The following is a 26,442-nucleotide window of genomic DNA, read 5'->3' as shown; positions in this document are numbered from 1 at the left end:
TCGATCTCTCAGATGACTTTTGACTCTGAGAGGAGTAAGTGTCTTTGAAAGACGGACAGGTGTACACACATCCTTTCCTCCATGCCGATAGGCAAGGAAGACGTGGTGATGTATACAGGAGTTACTTTTGCTGTTGTAATAGTGTTTTGTGGTGGTGTAGAGGAAGAGAGATCTGGGGTGATAACCAACATGCTGGGATATCCTCCTTCTCTGCATAGTGCTGGAAAACTACCACTTTCTAACTTCCTGCTGATTATCTTATTGGCAATCAGTGAAAGTTGCCTGTGTTCATGTTTAGCAGAGAATAATCTCAGGAAATTAAAGGACATGAAGAACTAAAGGTGTACTCAGGCAAGTTCCTGATTACTTATCTGATTCCTGTAGGGGAGATGTTAAGAGATGTTTTTGTAGTTTGTTCGTGTTTTGTTTGTTAGCATGGTGGCTCCAGGAAAGTCAATTATTTGAAAAACTGGAAAAAATTTACCTAGTTGTCTTTGTCTGCATCTTTAGAACCTTTTCCTGACTTTGTGGATTCCTGGAGTTTTGTCACGTCATATTGCGCAATGCTTAGACTGTGTCTTGTAGCAAAGTTTATTTCAGTTGTCTACAGTCTCCACACTGCTACAATAACTCCCTTTGAGTTAGTCTAGATCAAATCAGAGTGGTTACAGTGTGGCTTTGCGCAGCGCAGAGCAGTTTTGCTAGCAGCTGAGGAATTGCACTCATTTCATCTGATGAATAACCTTAGTAAATTAAAGTTAGAAGCACCACAGCAGTCATGATAGGAATTTGGGGTGAGAACAGGGCTGGCACTAATTACAGGCACTTAGTCACAACGTGTTAACTCTGTGTTGAAGTCATGATCTTAGAAGTATCCATGCTTGGATAGAGTGGGAATTGAGAGAACGCACAGTCTTATGTTTAAGGCTCTGAACACTGCATTTCCAGTAATGGGGTTAAATTTCTGTTGTACCTTGTACTTCTTATCTCACTTCTTATATTTCTTTCCCTTTCACTGCCTCAGTTCTGCAGCTATAAAATCATGTTGCTGTCTGTCTTCTGCTCTTTGTCTCCCCTGCATACACTGCATGTTCTTCAGGATGGGGATTTTCTAAGATTAATTATGTATGCAATATGTAGTGGAGCGTGGCCACACCTTTGCCTGTTGCAGTTCAGGAGAGCCCTAAGTGACCTCTTAGAATTCCTGTGCTTTTAAAATATGTCAATGGCTTTGGATTGTGAGGCAGGAACAGCCTTGAATCTTTGTATAACTCTTGCAGCTTTGGTAGATTCGGGACTTTTCTTTCAACCTTGAAATTTTTCTGGTTTTCTGTCCTGCAGGAGAGGGAGTGCTGAGGCTGAATAAATTGAATCTTTCTGAAATTATGAGTGTTAAATATGATACATTGTTATAAGTTGCTGTATCCTCTGCAAATAAAGAGAAGCAGAAAACGAATAAATAGGAAGAAATTGTGTAACAATAACTCATGTATTCTAAGGACAAGCTTCTAATCTATTTCTTTTTTTTTCTTCCAGGTGGAGCGGGAAATAGCCATCCTGAAGTTGATAGAACATCCTCATGTTTTAAAGCTGCATGATGTTTACGAAAATAAAAAATATTTGTAGGTATTACTGGCTTTTGCCTGAGAAAGGGGAAGGAAAAAGGAAGGGAGGGAGAGGATGGTTTTGGAACTTGGTAATGTTTCTGAAAGAATGGTGAAGAGTGTATTTTCATCTTCAGCTGATGTCCATGTCATATATGATAGTTGGATGATGAAGGAACACTTCTTATTTCCTTGGCTTTTCTCATCTTCTTCTCTGTACTTTATTTATCTGCTATTTCTTTTCCTACTCAAAATGGAGAAGAGAGGAGAAAGCAATGTTTTCTATCAAACTGTAAGAGGGGAGGAACATTTGTACCTGTAAGGTCTGGAACTATTTTGGATGAAGACTGTAACAGACTGTTAAAGTGGGTAGTTTGCCTAATAGTTTTCATTGAAACCCTTGACTCTGACTAATGATAATTTGAATTTGCCCCATAAATAAAGATTTTTTATTTTAAGAGTGATGAAATCTGAAAATTGCAGTAACAGGTAAGGAGCATAGCCTTTTCTTTTTTTCTTTTTTCTTTTTTTTTTTTCAGATCATTGCCATTGCCAGATGGGGATGTTGTCCCCAGATGGAGTTATTTAAGATTGACAGGGTACTAGATACCTTGAATCTTCTGTCGAACAGGCCACATTAATCTTGGCACAAGAGGAAAAAAATAAAATCTGTGTTCTCCAAATGGAAAAGTGTAATCCAGTAGGGAACTCAGTGTTATTTTCAGTTTTTAAACAGGTTATTGCAAGTAGAAAAGAGTGGTTAAAAAAAATTAAACTATTTTTTAAAGCCACCATCTGTTAGTGACCTCTCCGTGATGTTACAATACAAGAAGTGAATGACTGTTTACCCAAAGAAAGTGTGTTGAATGGAGGTGACAGTCCCTCATGGACTGTTGAAACAGTCATGTTATTGGAGCAATGAACTCCTCCTCCAAGAAGTGAGGCCTCTTCACCTAAGGGTTAGCTTAGTGGAGCAGGCAGTAATTTCTTTTGGATTCCCTGTCGTCTTCTGGAGCAGAGCCTGCCACCCACGGTGAGTTGTGGTTACCAGAGTGAGCTTGTGCAGGCACTGGGTAGAGGCTAGCTCAGATGTTCTCTGAGCTGCATGCTGAATGCTCTATCCTCAGTGGCATAAATGGTCACAGGTCCATTAAGCACAGTTTGCCCCAGCTGAGGACAGAGGCCCAGATCTAATGCAGCTTTCTCTGTGTGCAGGAGAAAGGTATCAGAGGGAAATGACGCTTTACAGCCAGAAAGTTATCTTTTAATCCTGAAAAGAGAGGCACTATTTGTAAGCGTACATTCCACTGGATTGTGCCTTAAAGGGGGGTAGGATGAGGTCCCACGCTTTCTTTTGGTGAAGAGGAAGGGTATATTCTTCTTTGTGATCCTTGTTTTTTTGTATGTTGAGTGATCTTAGGTATACACACACATGAACTCGTGCACACTTGCATAAACACAGCATACAGCTGATGTGATTGAGGTAGGTGTAGTATACCTAGATGGTGGAGATAATGTATGAATAAATGACAAAAGGCCATGATCATCAGTTGGGGTGAGGGGATGTGTTATAGAGGTTCTTAAGCTTTCTTCTTGTTCTGAAGACCTGTAAAGCCAGCAGATGAGATTATGTGGGCTGTCTGTCCTTCTTTACCCTGAAAGACCTGGGGGCTCTTTGGCTCCAGGTGAAGAATATCAAGTGCTCAGAGCAGTGAGGATGCTCTTACACCAAGATTTTTAAAATAAATAAATAATTCGAGATAATTACTGCATTCCTTGACAGGAGAATTCTGCTGAAAAACACCTTGAAAAGGGAAGCATCCAGGAACTTCAAGCTATATCTGGATATCCTGGCTTCTAAATAATATTTGGCTCCAAAGTGGACTCAGTCGGTGACTGTATAGCTTTATAGCAATCACTGAGTCTTGCTTGTGATGTAGCTCCTCTGCCTGTAAGATTGAGCTGTCTGCATCTCCCTCTGCTGAAAGACAGTGACTCGGTGAGAGAGCCAATGACTGTTAATTATGCTTCCTTTTTCATCAGTCACTATTTTAAAGAAAGGGCACAACGCAGAGCTTCTGCCAAACCTCTGTGTTCAAAATTAGAAAGATCCATGGTCTTGGTTAAATTGAAGAGGTGGAACAGTGCTTGTGCAGGGGCAAAGTGTTTTAAGTGTGAGAGAGCTGAGTACATGTATGCATGTACTTCCCCAAATAATAAGACACAGTGACCTCTAGTTCTGACAAGCATCAAAAGAAGGATTGCTCTCTGGTTGTGACAGTACCTTTCCATCATGCCTGCCATCTCAGCAGTAGCAGTAGTGGCATGGTTTCAGAGAATCTTGTGAATTATGGGTGATATTTCAGATGCCAGAGACTATTAACGATGCAGTGCTGGGGAGTATTTCCTCGATAAATGTTAATTTCACAAATCATGTTTGACTTTTGGTTTATGACTTAATTTTTTACAAGAGGCTTTGGTTGAGTAGGTTGCTAATGCAACCATGAATCAAATCCTTTTTCCACAGTTTATTTAACACTGAAAATTAGTTTAAAAAAAAAAAAAAAATCATAGAAATCTGTTAGCGTATCTGTGTTAGCCTACCGGTCATTTTCTGTTTGTTTTGGTGGGTTTTTTTACCAAGATGGCTGGAGAGATCAAGATAGCTGTGGGCTCTAAGACATCCAGATCTGTATCTACCATTTTGAGTTGTCTTATTTAGTAAGAAGACTGTGTACTGCAGTTGTAGGTTCATAGAGGAAAACACAGCTGCATTTTGGCTCTCTGTATGTGTGCAGATATACCATCAGATATACGTTATGTTGGCTAAACTAGCAATATTACTGACAGTTGAACTATTTTGTATTTGTTTTATGATCACACTGATGGCCTTTAAGCAAGACTGGGAGTCCACAGTGATAAGAAATTTAGAAATAGCTGTAGACAATCTATGCCTCTCTCCCATTATATAATGTTAATAGACAAAAGAGCCAGAAAGGGAGGGATCATCCTCCCATTTGAAAGATCAAGAATTAGTAAAAGTAGCCTGGTATGAGGTTAGCCCAAAGTTGTTTGAGAACTTAGATTTCTGATTCATAATGGGGAATGATCAATAAGCTGCTAAAATTTGTGTGTGCACTAGTCATTTTCACTAATCAAGTTCAGACAGTCATTCATTTTATTGAAATGTAAATAAACAAAGGGCATGAGTGAGGCAATAACAAAGCTGATAACAAAGTTTTGGTGTGTTCCGTAATACGTATTTGGGGGGAAGCGCTGCTTTGGTCATATGGTTTCTGCATTGCAAATGAACTATGTGAACATGGATGATTATGATATGTATAGAAGAGAACTTTCCTGAGTTGGCCCTAGACAGTTTGTGTAGCAACTGGAGAGGAAGATATAGTTCATACACTGTTAGCAGCACTGCCACTGTGAATTAGCAGGATGTTCTCATTAGCAGAGTTGTTGAAAATTAAATACGAAGGGACATGCAAAGCCCACTCCTTCTGGGAAGTGGTTGGCTCGGGTTTTTTCTAGGAGGCAATCTTATGTTTTATTCTTAAATCTCTGGTACATACATTTACTACACTTTATGCAGTAAATTCAGCTTTCCTTTTGATCTTAGAAAAGCAATTGTTCCACTGTTGGAGGAGCTGTTAGCATGGAAACCTAAATGCTATCTTATAGCTCACAGGAGATGAACTTTCCCTTTCTAACCGGGATAAAGCTGACTGATACAGTTTTGCAGGAGACCACTCCGTGACCTTTTCTTTCAGGTGTTTATACTAGTATTTCTTACTATATTTTCCATCAGCATCTGTATGTATATGTAGATTTCTATTTATAGATGCATACGTATATTTGAATATGTATGTAGATGAATTTTTAAATCTTCACACTTAAGATTTTGTCTTTTCCAATTTGGTGGGAGCAGTTATTTTAAATCTCTGTGTTGTCCAACGTGATCGGCATTTTAAACAAGAATCTGTTATGAGAGAAGAAACGGACATGAGAATATTGTTCTTTGAAATGCGTTCATCAGCTCTTTTTCCAAGAACAAGTAATTGCTTTCTCATCATTCAGCAGCACAGTGCTATCACTGGGCAAGTGACCAAGCCTCCTTTCATTGTAAATATCAAGCTGCTTCCTGATTTCAGAGGTGAAGGTGCTTCCCAATGAGCCAGATAACAAAATTAAAATGTCTCCTCACGTTTCTGACTTGTACAAGATCAGCTGACAGCAGGAGTGAAAAACTTACATCTTGGGTAGTGTCTGCAGAGGCATTCATGCTGCCAGTCTTCTCCTGCAGAATTTTCCTTTACTTCTGGTTATCTTTGTTGAAAACTAATTGTGAGATGCAAGAGGATACAAGAAAGATAAAAAAGGTTCTGTGTGTTCTTCTGTTATTGGTAGCCCAGGACTTTGAGATTCAGTCCATCTGCAGGGAAACCCGTATAAAGGCAGAAGGAGGGTTCAGAACGTTGGAGTGGCTCTAAGAGCTCAGCCCATTTTGTGGTAGATGCTTCTTGGTAGTCTGATTGTGAGGTGTCAGATGCTGCAGATAATAGAATAGATTTGAAAGACAAAATTGCGTTCTACTTGAGCATTTATTTGAATTAAGATAAATATTAATAGTGAGCGACTTGGACTTCTTTTCCGCTGCTGTTGACTTATTTTAGTACTGCCATGAATTACAAGCACATGTAGCCAAAGAAAAGCCTGTCAACTGTAGGAATGGAACCAGCCCACATCAGGTTTTGAGTCAAAGGTGGGCCTGGAGATGCAGATCTAGCGAGAGACCAGGGGACGGGGATGGGGTGCTGCGCTAAGGACAGGTATCACTGCTTGCAGGAGGAATGCCAGCCTGGCACAAAGCAGAGCTTGCAGAGAGGTGGTGGTTCTACCCAAAAGCCTGACTGTATCTTCTGCTCCCTGCCTGACACATGCATTTGCATACCATCCAGGCCATGATGCTGGGCTTGGCAGAAAACAGGCCTGTAGTGGAGCAATTCTGTGATGTGAGCAAAGGTCAAGGGGAGTTGTAGCTCCAGAGCCACAGTATTTTTACATGCCTAATTTATCTTCCAGGCTTTGGTAGGCAATGTTGTGTGTGTCTGGGCCCTAGTTTTTAAAGGAAAGGCCACTTAGCTCTGAAGAATAAACCCTGAATGTATAGAGTCACTAGCGGAATTGGCAGCAGTGATCTGATGGATGTTGTCTCAGCTCTATCTGTCTTATCCTGAGGATCCCTCTGGCTGGATCCATCCCATATCATGTGCCCAAATAGAAGGCTGCTGCAGTGCCTTGGCATTCATGGCTACACACCATGAAGGCACTACTAAAAAACACCTTTCATCCTGAATACATCAAAGTTACAGAGCACAACAGCGTAATCTCCAGCTACCCCCCTGTCGCGAGCTGACACCCACTTTTCCACAGAAGCTGCAACCTGTTGATGTCCAAACATAATGAGCAATCAAATGCAATCTCCAGTCAAACAAGCAGACTGGAGTTAAAATTGTCTTTTGGAAAAAACTATGCAAATAACTAAAGCATGCACATTTTCTTGTAGGTGAGAGAGGGGAAAAAAAAAGTTCCTTATCTGGTGCCAAATTAGGGTTTAAAAATTCATGACAACCATTAGAATTTATATAACTTCTGAATAATTTGTAGGCTGCACCAATAACAAGAGGCTTAATATCTGATAGAGGTTATTTAATCAATAGGAAACAATGCAACAAAAAAGCTGTCAGAGAATTGCAATATGTCAGTCTTGGCTGGCCAGCTTTTAACCTCTTTTCTGCTACATGTATGTTTGTTCATGTTTAGGGCTGGAAGGACATTTTGCAAGTAGGGTGGTAGCATTGAAAAGGAATCACCAGAAGTTGCTTTTTTTTTTTCCTAGAGGCTTTTCTTCATCAGTCTGCTGTTCCAGAGAGATCCCTTTTTGCTTCTTCAAAGCTTTGAAATGTAGTAAGTTTACTAGCTCTTACCTGAGTTGGTCAAAGGGAGTGGTTTGTTCTTTGTGAATAATCTGCTGGGGATTTTGGGCTACTGTGAGACAGTTCAGAGTTCATCGAGATTGGTGCATCCCTTTCCATTTGTGTTGGATTCCATGGTCACACTTGAAGAGGTTCCTACAGATGTGGGTACTAATAAACATGGAGTCAGAAAAGAATGGAAGACCTACCTGTCCTTATAAAGGAGATTCCAACTTCACTTGTGTCCCTGGCCTCAATAATTAGACATCTGTGTCAGCTCCGAAGTATCCTGACCAATACCATCTTCCCCAGTTTTAGAGTTATTCTCATTATTTTCATGTAATAATTAACTATAAAATGATAAAACAGAGCAGCTGAGTTTCTCAGCAGATGCGGTAGCTTCATGAAATGTCTTACCCATAGGTGTCCCAAAGCAATAAACTCTTCAACACAGGGCAAACAAGAAGAAATCTCCTGATTTTTTCTTGTCTTTGTGTCTCTTTCTTTCTGTATGATTGCATCTGTATTTTGCATCTTGCTTGGAGTGCACACCTTTAGTTATACATCTTAAAGGTTGCCCATTGCTACATGAATATCCAGTCTAACTTCTTTTACTACTCACGTAGTAACATCACCCACCTAGTTCTAGTAACCTAGAACATCACCCACTGGTGTGTGATGTTGCCCAGTGGTACATTCAAGCTTATGTTGAAGGCCAACCTACTTATTTAGGTTTAAGTAAGATTGTGCATCATATGTGTAAAGATCATAGCATTTAATAAAAAAACAGAATATAAACTGGTTCCCTAACAGACAGATAATCACATGCCCTGATGAACAAACCTTCTATTGCCTGACCAAAACAAGGAGGTGTGTGAATTGACTAACATTCCTAGAGCATCAGGGTATATTCCACTTTTTTTTTTTTTGTTGTATTTATAATACTTACCTAAAATACTTCAGGTTTCAATACAGCTTTTATCTAAAGACCTCTATCTATTTAACACTTCTATAATAATAAATACATGTGTATTGTCCCACAGGACCTAATTTGTGTAGCTGTGAGTATCTCATAAATTGTCTTAACCTCTAAGGCTGAGAAAACAGGAGCTGCATACACACACTGGCATGTATTGTGATGGGTCACTGTGGGCAATCCCATATGGCAAGAATTTTAGTATTTCTTTCACAGCATCCTTGCAAATGGCTTAAAGACAGCTTTTCAATCTTTACAGATCATAAATTGTGTGTGTGTGCCCTATCGGGCACAGTCCTGGTGTTCTCTTTGCCAGTTAGTCTTCTATAACAGCATTTTTCCAGGCATTGCTCAGAGCCAGCATAGTTTTTTTTTTGTTACAGTCCTGCTTTGAAGGTAGCATATAGCTGCTTTGCCTCAGTAAGAGCTCTGTGAGTTATTCCTCAGAGCTCCCTAGGGCTTGGTCAAAAGCACCCTTTAATAAGGTATGACATAGTCCACCAGATGGGAAAGGTTCATCAGCAAAACTTACCATCATTACTGTTTTAAGTGATGTCTTCATAGTATTGTAGTGCAAAGACAATCTGGTCATGCAGAAGCCTTTGCTGTGCTGGCAGTGAACAAGAATGTGACAAAACCAGAGCCTATAGCCTGTGATGGGGAAGTCCAAACTGTTGTCAAGCATCACATCAAAGAACAGTCTTCAGGAAGGACCTGAAGAAAATGTTCATGCAGCTCTGTTATTAACCGTGTTGCTCTTCCAAGTGTAGGTAGAGTGTTTGAGAGTACAGAGTTGTTTTCTGGATATTAAGTGGATGGTGCAGTCTGGCTTTGGAGGCTGGTCAGACAGGAGTCAACATCAAAAGCCAAGAAAGGGATCCTAGATTGGTTACAGAAGGGGTTATCTGGTATCTAGAAGTGAAGGCAGCTAGTTGATGTTAGATATAGTATAGAAAAATGAGACTTTGGAGTGGTCAAAGTGGAAAGCTAAGGAAATGATATTGCCGTGGTGTTCTTGCATCTCCTTTGAATCGCCAGCAGTGGGGCAAGAACTGTATTTATCAAAGTGAAAGAGATGATGATGAATTAATTTAGATACAAGACATCCAGCTAAAATTAAACAAGAAATTTTAGCTGTGTGGGTGAATAGGAGAACCATTATCTTAGAAATATAATAAAGAAGACATCTAGAAGATACCAGTGCAACCAAATTGTAGGGATCTGAGGAAAGCCTGAGTCAAAGGTAACACCCAAACTATGAGCCTGATTCAAATAAGTGGTGTTGTCTGTAGTGGTAAAGGAAGAGGTGGAATATGGTCGTGAGGCTAGGAGTTCTGTTTTACCCTTGCTGGTTTTGAGTTGATGGTAGGACAACCAAAGACATTAGAGATTAAAACTAGCATCTTAATTTATTCAGGAGAAAAGGAAGATTTTTTTAGCTGAATGCCTAATTTTTGCTTTTTTTGTGTGTGTTTTGGGGCAAAACCACGGCTTTTTTTTTCTTTCTTTCTTTACTTTTTGTAGTCGTATCATACTGTCAGATAGTTAGTGTAGTTGGATACAACTAAAAATATGGTGATTCTTGACAAAATGTGTTGATCACTGGATGTTTATCAGTTGTTCCTGGGGGAAAACAGACCATCCTCTGTCTGTCCTAAAGACATGCAGGATTTCTAAAAGACTAAAATGACTTGAAGGACAGCGTGTCAGGTGCAGGAATTATGTAAATCTGGGCTGTCACATCTTGTGATCCTCAGGCAAGTTGGGGTAATGATGAGAGGAGGCACAGTGCTTTTTTGTTAAATTTCCAGTCTAAGCTACAGCACAAGCCATGGGAAGGCTGCTGTGAATTAGAGAGCTCTGGAGTCTGTGCTGGTTCCTGCTATAGTCAGAATCTTGAGGGAACAAAGGTGGTTGAAGTCCAGATTTATCCACATTCGTCTTGGTTTCTTCATCTCTTTCACATGCAGAAACCATCCTGCCTTTGCTATATCGTTTATTTTTTTATTATTATTTCTTTACTGTTTTGCTTCCTAAAAGAGTAAATTAATAAGAAAGAAAGAAATGAGCCTAGGACTATCTTTAGCTTACTTTTATAAGCTGCATGCACACATTTGATACAATATCTAGTGGATCATTTGAGGGTAGGATCTTAGAACTTTTACAGGGGAGGTGGTGGTGATGATGGTGGGATGCAGATGGAAAAATGTCACACGGAATAGATAGAATGTTGTTGCCCACAATCTCTCTGCTCCTCTCAAATCGAGGAAATTATTCTTCTATTAAGCATTTGGCTTCTTTGCCTTTAAAGATGAAAGTCTTGTCTCCTTCAAGCTTTAAACTTAAACAGAGATTTTTTTATTTGTGTCTTGACTTTTAGCAGAGACGTGACATATCATGCAAGGCGTGGACCTTGGTATCTTTATGAAAGCAAGCTGTGACCTTAAAATACTTCTACAGCCTGTTAAAAAATACATCTAGTGAGAAAAAGACAATATCAAGCATTTATTTTTAACACCACATTCACTTGGCTTCATATTAGAGTGGCAGAAGCTGTTGTTTTCTTGCTTTTCTGGTGTCCTAGCAAACAGAGAGGAAATTGGTGGTGGGGACAGCATGGAGTAGAAGGCACAAGGGACCATAGGTGCTAATCCCAGCTCTTATACTGGGTGACTGTAACCCTGGGCAAGTCACTTTGCTTTGCAGGTCCCTGTCAGTAATGAACAGGGGGTTAATACTTGTGATGCTTCTCTCATGTGAAATAGGATTAGAAGAGCTGGTGTGTGTCCCAGGCATCCAAGATGTAAGAGCTGAGTGTTCTTACAGAGTCTTTTTCCTTATATAGCTCCTCTCTGTATTATCACAGCAGATACTGCACATGCTGCCAGCCAGAGGCTGTCTTTCCTTTCCTTGAACCTCCCTGCAATGGCTTTTACAGAGCAGGGTTTCCCACGTTTTTACAGTAGGAAGACTGATGCTGTCTTACTTAGACAGGATTTAAAAAAAAAAAAAATAAAAAAAAAAAGCTTAATGCACCAGTAAGTTACTTTTTATCTCCAAATGTAATAGGAGACTTGTTCTGGCTACTGTTCTGGGATTGTTAGAATTCACTCCCTTGCCTAGAATAAATGGGAAAAGTAATACCATAGTGAGATGAGAACCTGTAATTCCTGGGAAAGATAAAAGGGAAGGAGAAACTCAGGCAAACACTTTATGTTTTTCTGCCCTGCAGACTGTTTTTTACCTTTTAGATCCTCCAGGAGTTGGCATTTGCATACTTGCCATCCTATAGCACTTTGCTAAGCTGAAGGATTTTAGATGCTGATGTGGACTTAGGAAATCTGGATTCACTTCTGTGCCAGATTCGGGAAAGATGTAGTATCTGTAAGCCTTCTTTTCCAGCCTCTGGGCTACTACTCTTTTTTTTGCTTTTTTCTATTTAGCATTTAAGGGTGTGTAATCTTTTATGGAGGCACTCAGACACATGCACAGAGACACAGATAGATTCATAAATATACAGATATATCTAGCATTTGCTGGGGATTGTGTATAAGTAAAACTGGTGCAACACCTGGAAATTTTTAACCCCTCTTGTTGGCTGTTTGGAAGTACCATGCACTACAACTGTGCCTTATAAAAACATGCACCAGCAAAACATTGGCTTGCAGAGATGGGGGCAGGAGCAGAATTATGCCCTTGTTTAATAAAAAAATCTCTTGTTGGGGGCTATCCTAAAAAATCCCACATCATACTGGCGAGAACAGGTTGGCAGGTGACCAGCTGCAAATGCAAACTCAGAAATCCCAGGTGAAGTGTGACATAACCATGAAGTATTTGTGGGGTGATCCCTGCAGCACTTGTTGATTGCACTAGATCACTGGGGAGTGTGTTTGCCATCCTTCTCACTCCTGTCATGTTGGGGGTTTTGTCAAATCAGAATACATTGTCACTCTATAACTCTGTGTCCCCTGATTTGTCATAGGCACAAATCTTTTTCTAATGTTCTCCCCTGTTCATTTCAATTATTATATCTGGTGCTTCTAGGTGGCAAGCAGAAATTAATACCGTTGTAAATGCTCCTTGTCTTTCAATTTGTTTTATTTTTCATGCAAGGTGTCAGTGCATTTTTGTTGAGCATTTTTAATAAGATGAAGTTGATGAAAATAAATTGCTTTGCAGTTCCTGCTGTGGGTGACAGAAATGCTGGGTCTGTAATTTTCCAAAACTCTGCATTTGAAACCAGTGTGAAGGGTGTTCTGTATGCCTGTAACTGCAATCATCTTTGTAAAATACCTCCCAGGAAAAGAAAGCATCTATCAGTTTGAATTTTGGGGGCAAGATACACTGCTGTATCCAGCTTCTGCTGGGCACAGTTGAGAGAGGGAGCTGTCAAGAAGAATTGTATGATTGATTCTGTGCCAGGCTTGGGTCTGCCATATGGGATAGTTAGCCAGATCCATCTCTAGTATGACAGGGAGAATGAATTATACTGAAAATCCTCTTATCAAAATACCTGTTAGCCAAGGCTTGGAAAGTGAAGATTGGGACTTGAAAATGTGGACACCTCAGTGCCCATGGCTACTGCACATCAGCTTTTTTCTGAATGATTCAATGTCTTGTCCAAAAAAATGTAATGCAGATACAGTGGTCTCCATATTACCAAGGTGTCCTCATTAGACAGTCTGGTAATGACTCATCTCTTCTTGGAGAGAAGATAACCCACATACTCCAAATGTGATTTTCAAGTTCAGAGTTTTCTCTTTTTTACTTATTTTGATGGGAGGGGAAAAAAAAAAAAAAAAAAGTCAATAATATCATATTTCTTGTAACTGTTTCTATTTTGTAAAAGTTGCAGAAAATGCCATTTTAATTCCCTAAACTTTAGAATTTAATTTTGTTGTCCACCCTTATTGTCCTTTTGTACTACTTACTTAACTGGCAAAAAAATATTAATGTGTGTCTCTTACTGCATTCTCTCCTGCATTTCTGTAAGGCTGAGAGATGCTTTCTCCTTGTGCTGCCTGGGAGTTGGCACATGGAAGTCACACAGGAGCTGATGGTGGACCAGGAGCTTAGGTCCTCTTTGGAACTTCAAGGCTAATGCCTTGGTGGGAATCATACCAAACACAGAGTCGGGAGGAGGGTACAGAGAATACACACCACATTTGGAAAAATACCTAAGTCTTGTTTGCACATTTTCTGGTGACGTCTCTCAAACAAAATGCCCGAAGTTTGAATGCCCTGTTCAGTCTTGCATTGTTGCTTTACAGAAACCACCTTTCATATCAAATCCCTTGCCATTTACTTCTGAGACTCACTTCAAAGGAGTTAGGCAGTACAGGTTTCTGCCTCTCTTACAGGGTTTAAACCCTCTAATAGAACCAAAGAGCAGAAGGGATTTTTCAGTTAAAAAAAAATTAAATAGCTTGTTGTTCATGCTTGTCATTTCAGATTTTGAGTAAATAATCTCACTGTATAATTTCTTCATTCTGTATAAGAATAGTATATGCTGGGTGAACAAGGAAGGAGGCAGTAGAGCCCAGAATCACAACAGAGCTAGAAAAAGTCTGTGGTGGTTTCAAGCAATCCTCTTGCCAGTAGAAATCTGTGGCTTAGTTCATGTTATATCTGGTTGATTTTTAAAACAGTTCAGTTGATGGTCTTCCAGCCACTTCCTGGGGAAAATATTTCATTCTCACTGTTATGCAGAATTTCCAGAATTTTATACTTAGTTTTCTTCTGCTTGGCTGCCTTTCATTATCCACATTTACAACAACAAGATGGTCTATCCATGGCAAGTCTTTTCCTTCAAGAAAGTTTCGCAGAATCACAGAAATAGTCATGGTTGGAAAGAGATGTGACTCTGAAATCATCAAGTTCAACCATCATCACCAAAAAAACCCCCAAAACACCACACAAGACACCCCTAATGAGAGCACCACCCAAAAAACACACACACACACACACAAGACCCCAAATAAACGCAAACACCACACACTCCACCAAATAACACCCACCAAAAAAACCCCTTACAACCTCGGCCACTAGAACATGCCCTGAAGTTCTACATCTACACGTTTCCTGAATACCTCCAAGATTGGTGACTCCACCACCTCCCTGGGCAGGCTGTTGCAGTGCCTGATCACTCTTTCAGTAAAGAAATTCTTTCTAATATCCAATCTAAACCTCCCCTGCTGCAACTTCAGGCCATTTCCTCTGGTCCTGTTATTACTCACTTGGGAGAAGAGGCCAACGCCCACCTCCCTACAACCTCCTTTCAGGTAGTTGTAGAGGGCAATGAGGTCTCCCCTCAGCCTCCTCTTCTCTAAAAGTAAATATCCCCAGTTCCCTCAGCCACTCCTCATATGACTTGTTCTCTAGACCCTTCACCAGTTTGGTGGCTCTTCTCTGGACACACTCCAGCCCCTCAATGTCCTTCCTGTAGTGAGGGGCCCAGAACTGCACACAGTGCTCGAGGTGCAGCCTCACCAGGGCTGAGTAAAGGGACATGATCACCTCCCTGCTCCTTCTGGTCACACTATTCCTGATGCAGGCCAGGATGCTGTTGGCCATCTTGGCCACCTGGGCACACTGCTGGCTCATGTTAAGCTGTCAGTCCACCAGCAGCCCCAGCTCCTTTTCTGCTGGGCAGCTCTTCAGCCACTCTGCCCCAAGCCTGTAGCATTGCCTGGGGTTGTTATGACCAAAATACAGGATCCAGCACTTGGCCTAATTGAGCCTCATACAATTGGCCTTGGCCACTCTCCTCTCTCTGACTCTCACTCTCTTCTCCATGACTGCTACGAGTGCTATGTGAGATCTATGGTTTCCTCTTTTGCAACTTACATTTCTGTTCTGCATTTATTCACTCAGTGTAACATTTTTCACATGTGAGTTGCAAGGGGGAGCAGCTATTCCAACAACTCACTGCTGTTCAGCAGCAGAAGTTGAAGCCCTAATGTAATCTGCACGTGTACTATTTTTTTTTCATAATGTAAACTATTCACATTTATTTATTTATTAGATTTCCCTCTAGTTTGTTGACATTTGTCTGGTTCTCAGGTATCCAAGATGGAACAGTATGTGAGTACAGCTTTGCCATAGCTGTTTTTAAAAGGAACTGTCAGCTTGGTTGAGGGACCTGAAGCTTGGGAGTATGGAGTCTTACTCCTCAGTAGCTTTAAGAGCTGCTGTAAAAGCTTATACTTGATTATTCTCTTCTTCCCCTCCTGGTCTTCTGGGTAATTTTTGGCTTCCAGATCATCTCTCGCTACTATATTGGACAATGAATCCAACAGCAGCTTGTCTGAAGTTTGTAGAACCCAGCTAAAAATATTAATCACTCCTGATTTTAAAATTCTGGTTGACTTCCACTGTTCTATTCAGAAATGCTGTCCTCAGTCACATGTAAATAGAGGTGTTTGTATATAACTTTGGGTGTGTGAGGGGATTAGTATGACAATGTGCTTACAGAATCCTGCCTTTATTATTTTCTAGGTATTTGGTGCTAGAACACGTGTCAGGTGGGGAGCTCTTTGACTATCTTGTAAAAAAGGGAAGACTGACTCCAAAAGAAGCCAGGAAGTTCTTCAGACAAATCATCTCTGCTTTAGACTTCTGCCATAGTCATTCAATATGGTGAGTACAGCCACCTCCAGTGGGAGTTACCTGTTACATAAAAGCACAGAATAAAGGGATCCAATTTCTGGATACTTTTACTTGCTATTAAGTAATTGATGTTGTAAAGCTCTAAAGGCATTGTGTAAAGTGCTGATGGATTTTTTAGTTCTTGGCTATCTGAGAGACAGTGTGTCAGTCACAGATAGACTTTTCATGGAGGAGGTGTTACCTGTCTTGTCACTAGAGGAGTGTTATTACAGAATCATAGAATGGCTTTAGTTGGAAAGGATCTTAAAGATCATCTAGTTCCAAACTGCCTGTATGGGTAGGGACACCTCGCCCTAGTTCAGGTTGCTCAGAGCCACATCCAACTGGCCTTGAGCACTTCCAGGGTTGGGGCATCCACAGCTTCCCTGGGCAACCTGTTCAGTGTCTCACCACCCTCACACTAAAGTATTTCTTCCTACTAATGTCTAATCTAAATCTATCCTCTTCAGCGTAAACCCATTACCCTTCATTCTATCACTACACACCCTGGTAAAAAGACCCTCCCCAGCTTTCCTGTAGCCTCTTCAGGTGCTGGAAGGTGCTATAAGGTCTCCCCAGAGTCTTCTCTTCTCCAGGCTGAACAGCCCCAACTCCCTCAGCCTGTCTTCATAGGAGAGGTGCTCCAACCCTCAGATCATTTTCATGGCCTTCCTTTGGACTCGCTCCAAGAGCTCAGTGTCCTTTTTTTGTTGGGAGATCCAGAACTGGGTACAGTACTCCAGGTGGGGTCTCACAAGAGCAGAGTAGAGGGGCAGAATCACCTCCCTGGCCCTGCTGGCCACACTTCTTTTGATGCAGCCCAGGACATTGCTGGCTTTCTGTGCTGCAAGCACACATTTCTAGCTCCTGTTGAGCTTTTCATCGACCAGTTCCCCCAGGTCCTGCTCCTCAAGGCTGTTCTCAGTCCATTCTTCTCCCAACCTGTATTTGTGCTTGGGATTGCCCCAACCCAGGTGCAGGACCTTGCACTTAGCCTTGTTGAACTTTGTAAGTTTGGTATGAACCCATCTATCAAGCCTGCCAAGGTGCGTCTGGATGGCATCCTTTCCCTCCAGTGTGTCAGCCACACCACACAGCTTGGTGTCATCAGCAAACTTGCTGTTCATGTCTCTGACAAAGATGTTAAACAGCACTGGTGTCATGGTTTGGGCCCAACACAACAACAAAAGGAACAGCCCCATGGCCACTCACTCAACCACCCCCCACACACACACACTCTGGGGTGAGGAGGACAAAGCTCATGGTTTGAGACAAAGGACAAGGAGGTTTCTTCACTGATTAAGGTCCTGGGCAAAACAGACTCAACTTGGGGAAAAAATAATAATTTGATTTCACACTAATCAAACACACACAGGACACAGACAACACAAAGAGCAGAGCTTACATACATTACCCCCTCCCCTCCCTTCTTCCCAGGCCCAAATCACTTTGTTCCCAGTTTCTCTCCCTCCTTCCCCCCAGCAGCACAGGGGGACAGGGGATGGGGTTTAGAGTCAGTTCACAGGCTGGTGGCTCCTGCTGCTCCTTCCTCCTCAGGAAGAAGGATTCCTCACAATCCTCTCCTACTTCCCCATGGGGTCCCTCCTTTTGGAGAGGGCCCTCCACAAACCTCTCCTCCATGAATCCTTCCTACGAGGTCCAGAGCTGCTCCAGCCTGAGCTTCCCACAGAGTCAGGGGCTGCTTCGGGAACAAACTCCCCTGGCACCGGGGTCTTCCAAAGCTGTGCAATCAGAGTCCACTGGCAGCAAATCCACTGGCCACAAAATCCAAGTCCACTGGCCAAGTTCACCCTTCCTGGTGCCTTCAGGGAATGTTCCACCGTGTTCTTCCATGAGTGCAAGGGCACAGCTGCCATGTCGCCATGGGTTGCAGGTGAACTTCTGCTTGGGCACCTTCTTCCCCTTCTTCCTCACCAACCACCAACACAGCTCTCATCCTCCAGCACAGCTCTTCTTCCCCCAAGTGCTTCTGTGCTCAGGTGTTATAGCTGTTCTTTCGTATGTTAATCGCTGAGGTGCATCTATTGTCCCTCTAATGTCTCTTTGGCTGGGTTTTGGGGCAGGGGGAGCTTCTCAGCTTCTTAGGGGAGCCGCTCCTGTGGCCCTTCCCCCACTACCAGAAAACCCACCAAACCAGAACATCTGGTCCCAGTACCTACGCTTGAGGAATGCCACTCATCACTGCTCTCCATCTGGACATCAGACCACTGATGGCTACTCTGTGTCTGCAACCATCCAGCCAATTCCTTATCCACTGAGTGGTCAATCCATATCCTTCCAATTTTGAAACCAGGACTTGATGCAGGACAGTGTCAAACACTTTGCACAAGTCCAGGTAGATTATGTTACTTGTTCTTCCCTTGTCCACTGATGCTGTGACCCCATCATAAAAGGCCACCAAATTTCCAAGGCATGATTTGCCCTTGGTGAAGCCATGCTGGTTGTCACCAACCACCTCCACATTTTCCATGTGCCTTAGCAGAGCCTTCAGGAGGATCTACTCCATGATCTTGCCAGGCACAGAGGTGAGACTGACTGGCCTCTAGTAGCATAAGTCTTCTTTCTTTCCCTTTTTGAAAATAAGGGCTATGTTTCCCCTTTTTCCAGTCAGTGGGAATTTCATCAAACTGCCATGAAGTTTCAAATATGGTGGAAAGCAGAGTTGCAACTTCATCTGCCATGTCCCTTAGGAGCCACAGATGGATTGTGTGAGGTCCCATGGACTTTTGCACTTTCAGGTTTGTTAGATGGTCTTGAGCCTGCTCTTCTCCTACAATGGGGCAATCTTCCATTTCCCAGTCTCTGCCTTTCCATTCTGTGACCTGAACAGTGAGGCCAGAGCCCTTACTGGTGAAGACTGAAGCAAACAAGTCGTTCAGTACCTCAGCCTTCTCCACATCCTGCGTGACAAGGTCTCCTGTATCCTTCTGGAGAGGGCCCACATTTTTCCTTTTCTGCCTCTTATCACTGATGTACCTGTAGAAACCCTTCTGATTACCCTTGATGTCCCTGACCAGATTTAACTCCTATCTGGGCTTTAGCTTTCCTAACCTGATCACTGGCTTCTTTGACAACTTGTGTGTAATTCTCCCAAGGTACCTGTCCCTGCTTACACCCTCTGAAGACTTTCTTTTTTTGTCTAAGAGTGTCCAGGAGCTTTTTGTTCATCCATGCAGGTCTCCTGGCATTCTTGCCTGCTTTCCACTTTCTTGGGGTGCATTGCTCCTGGACTTGGAGGCAGTGATCTTTGAATATTGACAAGCTTTCTTGGGCTCCTCTCCCATCCAGGATCTCATCCCATGATACCCTACCAAGCAGATCCCTGAAGAGGCCATTCATTCACAAGGAATGTTTTAACAAGGAGAACCAAAGCCACCAAGCAAAAGCAGTTTAATTTCCACCCTTCTTGGGGCACTTGTGAAAAACTGAGAATTACATGCACTGTATCAAAATGAATCCCTGAAGAAACATGGGACAACTATGAATACAGAAAAGTAATTTTATGGTTTCTTTCAGTTTTTTTGTAACCTGCTGGTTTTTGGCAACCTTTACTGAGTCCCTGCTGGTCATTTGAGTCACTGTTGTCCTTAATTTTCTTTCCAGTAGGGAAGAATTTCCTTGATCTGATGCTTTTGATACTTGCTAACTCCATTGTATGGAGTTAAACCATCAAGTGTGGTTTAACCTGTGCTTTCAGGTGGCGTTTCAGATGGGACCAGTTCCTCCTTCATCATCAGCAAGTTTAGACTATTTGAATTATACTTAAATCAAGTTGTTACAATCAATCTAAGCTCAGAGTTTCTGTATAGCTGCTGACCCATCCGTTACTGGCTGCTGATTTCTCAGAAGTACAGCTTCTCACACTTAGAATGGCTGGGGAAGACCATTTACATTATGTCTGCATGGTTGCTTCTCCATAGCCGCAGAAAGTTGTAGATTCCCCCTTCCAGGAGGCCCAGGGCCACTGATGGCTACTGCAGTAGTTGGATTTGCATATTGACTGTGTGGTTACTTCTCAGTAACAGTACAGTGATTTTTTGTACAGTTTCATGTCTACAGCAGAAATAGCCACAGCAAAAACAGATGCCAAAACACTTAAGTTGCTCTTCTACCCCCCTGCCTCTACATCTCTGACTCATTTCAACGGAAAATATTAATCTGAAAGAGAACATATTTCTAATAAAGGGAAAGGGAAATAAGAAGCTTTCCTGAGGTTGTATTACAAAGGTATAATGTTACCAGAGGAGGCAGTTCAAAGGTGGTGGATCTGTGTGAGAAGTTCCTAAGGACAATGCCTACCTGGCACAGATAGGGTTATAGTAGTCAGAAATTCCCAGAGGAGCCAAGAGCAGGTTGCATGCCCCGACTAGAGATCTAAGTTTTCTCTGTTGGCAGAGACCTCTGACAAGTATTAATCTGTGAATTTCACAATTTTTCCTCCCTGCTAATCAACTGGGTTGGATGATCATGACCTTCTTAAAATCAGCAGAAGCCCTGGCAGGTGGTACAGCTGTTGTTTTTCATGCACACTGGATAATGTAGAATCATAGAATCACAGAATCTTAGGGGCTGGAAGGGACCTTGAAAGATCATCTAGTCCAACCCCCCTGCCAGAGCAGGGTCACCTAGAGTACATCACACAGGAACTCATCCAGGTGGGTTTTGAATGTCTCCAGTGAGGGAGACTCCACAACCTCCCTGGGCAGTCTGTTCCAGTGCTCTGTCACTCTTACAGTAAAAAAATTTTTTCGGATATTCACCTTGAACCTCCTATGCTCCAATTTACACCCATTACCCCTTGTCCTATCACTGGTCATCACTGAGAAAAGCCTAACTCCATCTCCCTGACACTCACCCCTTACATATTTGTAAACATTGATGAGGTCACCCCTCAGTCTCCTTTTCTCCAAGCTAAAGAGACCCAGCTCCCTCAGCCTTTCCTCATAAGGGAGATGTTCCACTCCCCTAATCATCTTCGTAGCTCTGCGCTGGACTCTTTCGAGCAGTTCCCTGTCCTTTTTGAACTGAGGGGCCCAGAACTGGACACAATACTCCAGATGTGGCCTCACCAATGCAGAATAGAGGGGGAGGAGAACCTCTCTTGACCTACTAACCACACCCTTTCTAATGCACCCCAGGATGCCATTGGCCTTCTTGGCCACAAGGGCACATTGCTGGCTCATGGTCATCCTCCTGTCTACCAGGACCCCCAGGTCTCTTTCACCTACACTACTCTCCAGCAGTTCAGCCCCCAACCTGTACTGGGACATGGTGTTGTTCTTCCCCAAATGTAAAACTCTGCACTTCCCCTTGTTGAATTTCATCATGTTTCTCCCCGCCCAACTCTCCAACCTATCTAAGTCTCTCTGAATGGCAGCACAGCCTTCTGGTGTGTCAGCCACTCCTCCCAGCTTTGTGTCATCAGCAAACTTGCTGAGGGTACATTCTATACCCTCATCCAGCTCGTTGATGAAGATGTTGAACAACACCAGTCCCAGTACCAACCCCTGAGGGACTCCACTAGTCACACACCTCCAACCAGATTCTGCTCCATTGACTACAACTCTCTGACTCCTTCCTTTCAACCAGCTCCTGATCCACCTACTGGTGTAACCACTGGTGGATTGCATACATACGTGTTTCTGTTCCCCACTTGGCTTAACAATGAGAAACCAAAACAAAGAAGACTCAAAAATGTTTACCTGAAGAGAAATTACTTACTCTTCCAAATGCATATTCCAGGGAAATCCAAATCTCTACTGGGACAGAATTTTCTATGAAGCATGCATATATACACATACCTACTAGACATCTGGGCTTGTGATGGCTACCTCTTAATAAGGCAGACTTTAATAAACTTAGTGAAGATCATGGTGACTCTACAGGTTTAAGTGATATGTGAAGTTCCCAAGGCAGAGTGCATCTGTCGCCTGAGGAATCCATTTTCCTCTGTTACACATATTGGATTGTGGGCAGTAGTTTTGTTTAGAAGTAAATCCCGTCTCCTTGCCAACTCCCACTCAACTAGCATCTAGTGCTGAATAAGTTAGCAGTTGTCATAAGCTGTCCCTCCTTCCAGGTGAGACTTGTGTGGTCCATGATAAATTAGACTCTGTGTTATATTCTGAACAGTTACCATTTTCTGAAAATGAGAGCATGTGTAAATGTGTGTGTGACTATAAAAATTAATGTTCTTTCCTAAGCAATGAAGCCCGACCTTGTCCTGTTGTGGGCCAGTGAAATGACAAATCATCTTATCAACCAGGTTATTCAGTTATGACCACATTGAAAAATGAACACTTCTGCTTTGGTTAATGACTGAATGTGGATGCCTCTAACCTGCTGGCAGAATAGATTGATAGCCTGGTATCCCCAGCCCCATAGCATTGTCCCATCTTCTTTCTGTACCTCCCAAAACACTGAAATATCTGTACATTACTTGCACAGCTGCATGTAACCACATTTGGCTTTCACTGCTCAAACTATATCGATACACTAGGATTCCTGGGTTGAAGAAACAGAAGGGATTCCCCAATCCTTCTGACAGTAAAAGGCTTCTGCTGCTACTGTGTGAAGAGATCACCTGTGTCTGGGAGGTGTTTTCAAGCAAGCAGCTCAGAACAAGGAAGCAGAACAGGCTTGGAGCTTGAGTCTCTTTGTGTTTTGCTTTTATACTCTTATTTTATTTAACGGCAACACTGGGAGGAAGATTTGATGTACCTCACTCCAAGGTGCAGTCACTTAGGGGTTTTGTGTTACAGGTTGGCCATGGGGGAAAGCTTATAGATAACCCACTGTAAGGTTTTCTAAGGATTTTTCTGTGTACAATAGCACCATGCCGTGCTAGCAACCCACAGGCATCCAAGGGTGCAAACAGACAGCACTGTGCAGATGTTTTATGTGGGATCCTGCAAGCAGTGTGTCTGTCTTACCTTGCTGCTTTGCCTTGTTCCTTCTGCTTCCAGCTCTTCTGTGTGCTGACTCTGATGCTCTGCATCATGCTGCAGTGCCCCGAGCAAACGCTCTCAGCAGTGGTGCAAGAGATAGCAGAGGAACCTGGGGTTCCTTGGACATCAGTATAAGACCATCCTAGCCTAGGATGTTTTATTTGGACGTAACTGATGGTTTTTTTCCTAAGCTGCCATTTGTGTAATGCTGGGTGTCTACTCTCCTAAATTCAGAGCTTTAAAGATCCTCAGCTAGGTGGACCAAATGAGTATTCCCTTTTGAGTATCCTGCCCCCGTGCTGCGGGAGAGCTCTCAGCTAATGCTGGCTGTATTTTCTGTTGGAAACAATGTAGGAGCACGAATCAGGGGACGTCACAAATCCTTGCTTTCCTCAGGAAGAGCCTCTTTTATCTCAAACGAGGGAATGCTGCAGAGCCAGCAGCGGGTGGCAGCGGGTGAGGAGAGCTGGCGTCTGCCTCATTGGTTGCGTGTGACATCACCGGTGAGAGCTGGGATTGGTATTTTGTGTGTTGGGTTTTTGCTTTGGTCAATCTCATATTTGCTGTCTGTATCTCACAAGCTGACAAATAAAAATATGATTACAGAAAATGCCCCGTGGCAAACCTTATTATGGCTTCAGAGATAACAGATAATGCCAATTACTGTACAGTGCGGTGGTGACATTGAGAGGAAATCCCCTGCGGTAATGAGCAGCAAGATGATTATTTAATTTTATTTTTATTTTGGTTTGGATTTCATTTTGTGTTTGGGTTTGTTGTTTGGGTTTTTTTTCTCGACCGTGCACAAGAGGGAGTTAAGGCAGAGTCTTTATGAATATTGATAAATGACAATTATGAGGGCCCTTTCTCCTTTCATTGCCTCAGGCTGTGCCTGGGTACGCACAAGGCTCTTGCTGAAATGTGTCTGTGCATGCGTAGGAGTGGGGGTGTGTGACTGAAGCAATGAATAAGAGCTTTGTTTGACTTGCCTTGTGTTCTTCCTGTGAGTGCGGGAGGGAGGGGTGAGGGTGGGGGGGGGGGCGGTGGGGAAGGGCTTCTTATAAAAAAAACGCTTCGAGATTTCACAGCAGTAGTGCCAAAATCTCTGGTATATTCCTGCAGACAGGCACTGCAGAGCACTGTCAGTAAAGGAAGGATGCTTTTAGAGAGAAATCTGGGGTGTCTTTGAGAAACGGAGAAAGAGAAGAATGCCAGGTGCCATGTTCTGTCAGCTATTGCCACTCTTCTAGTGACTCCTGTTCTGCCTTGCATCATTTATAAGGAGCATGCTAAAGCATTATGCAAGGACCGTCTGCTGAACACTTTAGATTGCAGCAGCTGGACTCATGGGCTCCAAATGTGAAACTGGTTTTGAATCTGTGGCATTTAATAAGATTGTTTTCTGAATTGGTTTGTTGTTTTTTTTTCTGGTCCTCGAGTCTTCAGATTTTCAAGTGTTTTTTTCAGGCCATCAGAGGTACCTTTTTCCCCAGTTGAGGGCTGAGATTCACCAGTTGTTGCCTGAGTCCAGGAGTTTCAGATGTATGATTGAGACTTACTCTAAAACAGTGAGGAATTTTCCAATTTCCCTTGTACAGGGAACTGGAGAAAACCCATCAAGTACAGCAGCTGCAGTGCAAAAGGCAGTTACCAGCTCAGGTGAAGTCAGAGGACATGTATTTTTTGTAAGTTTACTTCTTTATATAAGCCACTGGAAACTAAAAAATGGCATAGTCTTATTGTATGCATAACCAGGTAACATTCTCTGGCAAGTATAGCACAGGTGATTAAACCTGACAGTCTGTTCTTGGCTTTGAAATACATATTATTTTTTGTTTTGTTTTTTTGTTTGTTTGTTGTTGTTTTTTTCGGCAAGGTTGGTAGGGAAGAGCAATATGTTTTAATAGATCTATGGAAATAATTGTTGAAAAGTAAGCAAGGTTTTATGCATAAAAAATACTTCTCCAGGTCTCTTTATATGTTTATAGATGTGGTTCTTTTTCCTAGCTGTAACTACATTTATTTGTTCTTCAGAATTCTAAGAAAACTTACTAAATTTGAGCATAGCAACCATAGCTCTAAAGAAAGATTCTTCTGTAGGTAGATACAAGTTGCACATACAGATCTGATTTGCAGAAGCAAGAGAAAATAAGGTGAAAGGCTTTTCCTGCTCAAGAAAATTAATAATATTGCAACTCATACTCTTAAGTATTACTTATAAATTAGTTGCATCACATCAGGCCCTTTTAATAGGCATACTGCAGAGTAATTATTATATAGTCTGGCCCTTCTGAGAGTTTGGGGTCAGTAAGAAAAGCATTGGCAAAGTAGCCAACAATTTGATAAATACAAATTACCTGCAACTACTTCAATGAGGAGGTTTCATGGGTGACCTACGAGTTGTCATAGAAACTGATATGAACGTTTCAGCTCAAAAATCTCTTCAAAACACAAGGAGTTAGTTCATAATTTTGTGCCAGGTGACATAGCTCCTTTGAGTTCAAGATCTGGAGTCTGTCACTACACCAAAAATCTTCTTCCAGCCCTGGGTGAGAGGAAGAAAGTGCTTTAGTTCGCTTTTTTATGTATGCTGCAGTTCTCTGCAGTAGAGATACAGGGATATTCCCAGAGCAGGAATACAGACTTGAAGTGCAATGGAGCTGTCTGAATAGCATCACTGGGAGTGACCAGAAAGCAAGCGTGGCCAGTGTGTAAGTGGGAAGCTGGAACATGTTAACACCTATGTGTGTTTTCCATTTCCTATGCATCACCACCAAGAACAGTGCACATTTCCATGGCAAGATTTATTCAGACCTCTTGCTGTATCCATCTTGCTGCAAGGGAATTTTAAAGCCCTTGTTGAAACCTGTAAAAGAGGAGCGTTTGGGAGAGTCTGACAGTGTGTGCTTTACCTGTCACGGCTTGTTTAATGGCTGCCTTTCACTCAGAGCTCTCCCTTCAAAAGCCTGCTATATGCAGGCTCCTGGAGCTAACTTCTCACTCCATTGTTTTGCTTGAGGAGCTCTAGGCATTCTGTGGCCACCCTGAATCAGGGTTACACTGACTTCTTCTGCAGTGCTGCATTTCTCTTTCTATCCTTTCTCAGGTATTCAGAGCTCAATAGGAGAGTTTGCTGTGTTTGTCACTAAAGAAGCTACTTTCTTCTCTTCTGATTTCCCAGCCATGTGATAAAGCCCCTACAGCTTTAAAGTCTTTAGAAGAACAAAAGGGTAAAGAGTTCTCTGTTCACCTGCGGAGAGAGG

General features: G+C 42.3%; 1 protein-coding gene across 3 annotated transcripts in view; it reads left to right on the top strand.

Moving 5' to 3' along the window:
* The window catches only part of BRSK2 (BR serine/threonine kinase 2), a 320,793-nt gene that overhangs the window by 205,466 nt on the left and 88,885 nt on the right, over positions 1-26,442 (top strand). For all 3 annotated transcript variants that reach the window (XM_010003894.1, XM_010003893.1, XM_010003892.1), the window contains exons 3-4: positions 1,537-1,622; positions 16,062-16,202. In XM_010003894.1, coding sequence (XP_010002196.1) covers positions 1,537-1,622; positions 16,062-16,202 — 227 coding nt within the window. The remainder of the gene's footprint in view (positions 1-1,536; positions 1,623-16,061; positions 16,203-26,442) is intronic.

Source organism: Chaetura pelagica, unplaced genomic scaffold (assembly GCF_000747805.2).
Source record: "Chaetura pelagica isolate M959 unplaced genomic scaffold, ChaPel_1.0 scaffold28, whole genome shotgun sequence".
In the NCBI taxonomy this organism is placed as follows: domain Eukaryota; kingdom Metazoa; phylum Chordata; class Aves; order Apodiformes; family Apodidae; genus Chaetura; species Chaetura pelagica.
This window is presented reverse-complemented; position numbering and strand designations above follow the sequence as displayed.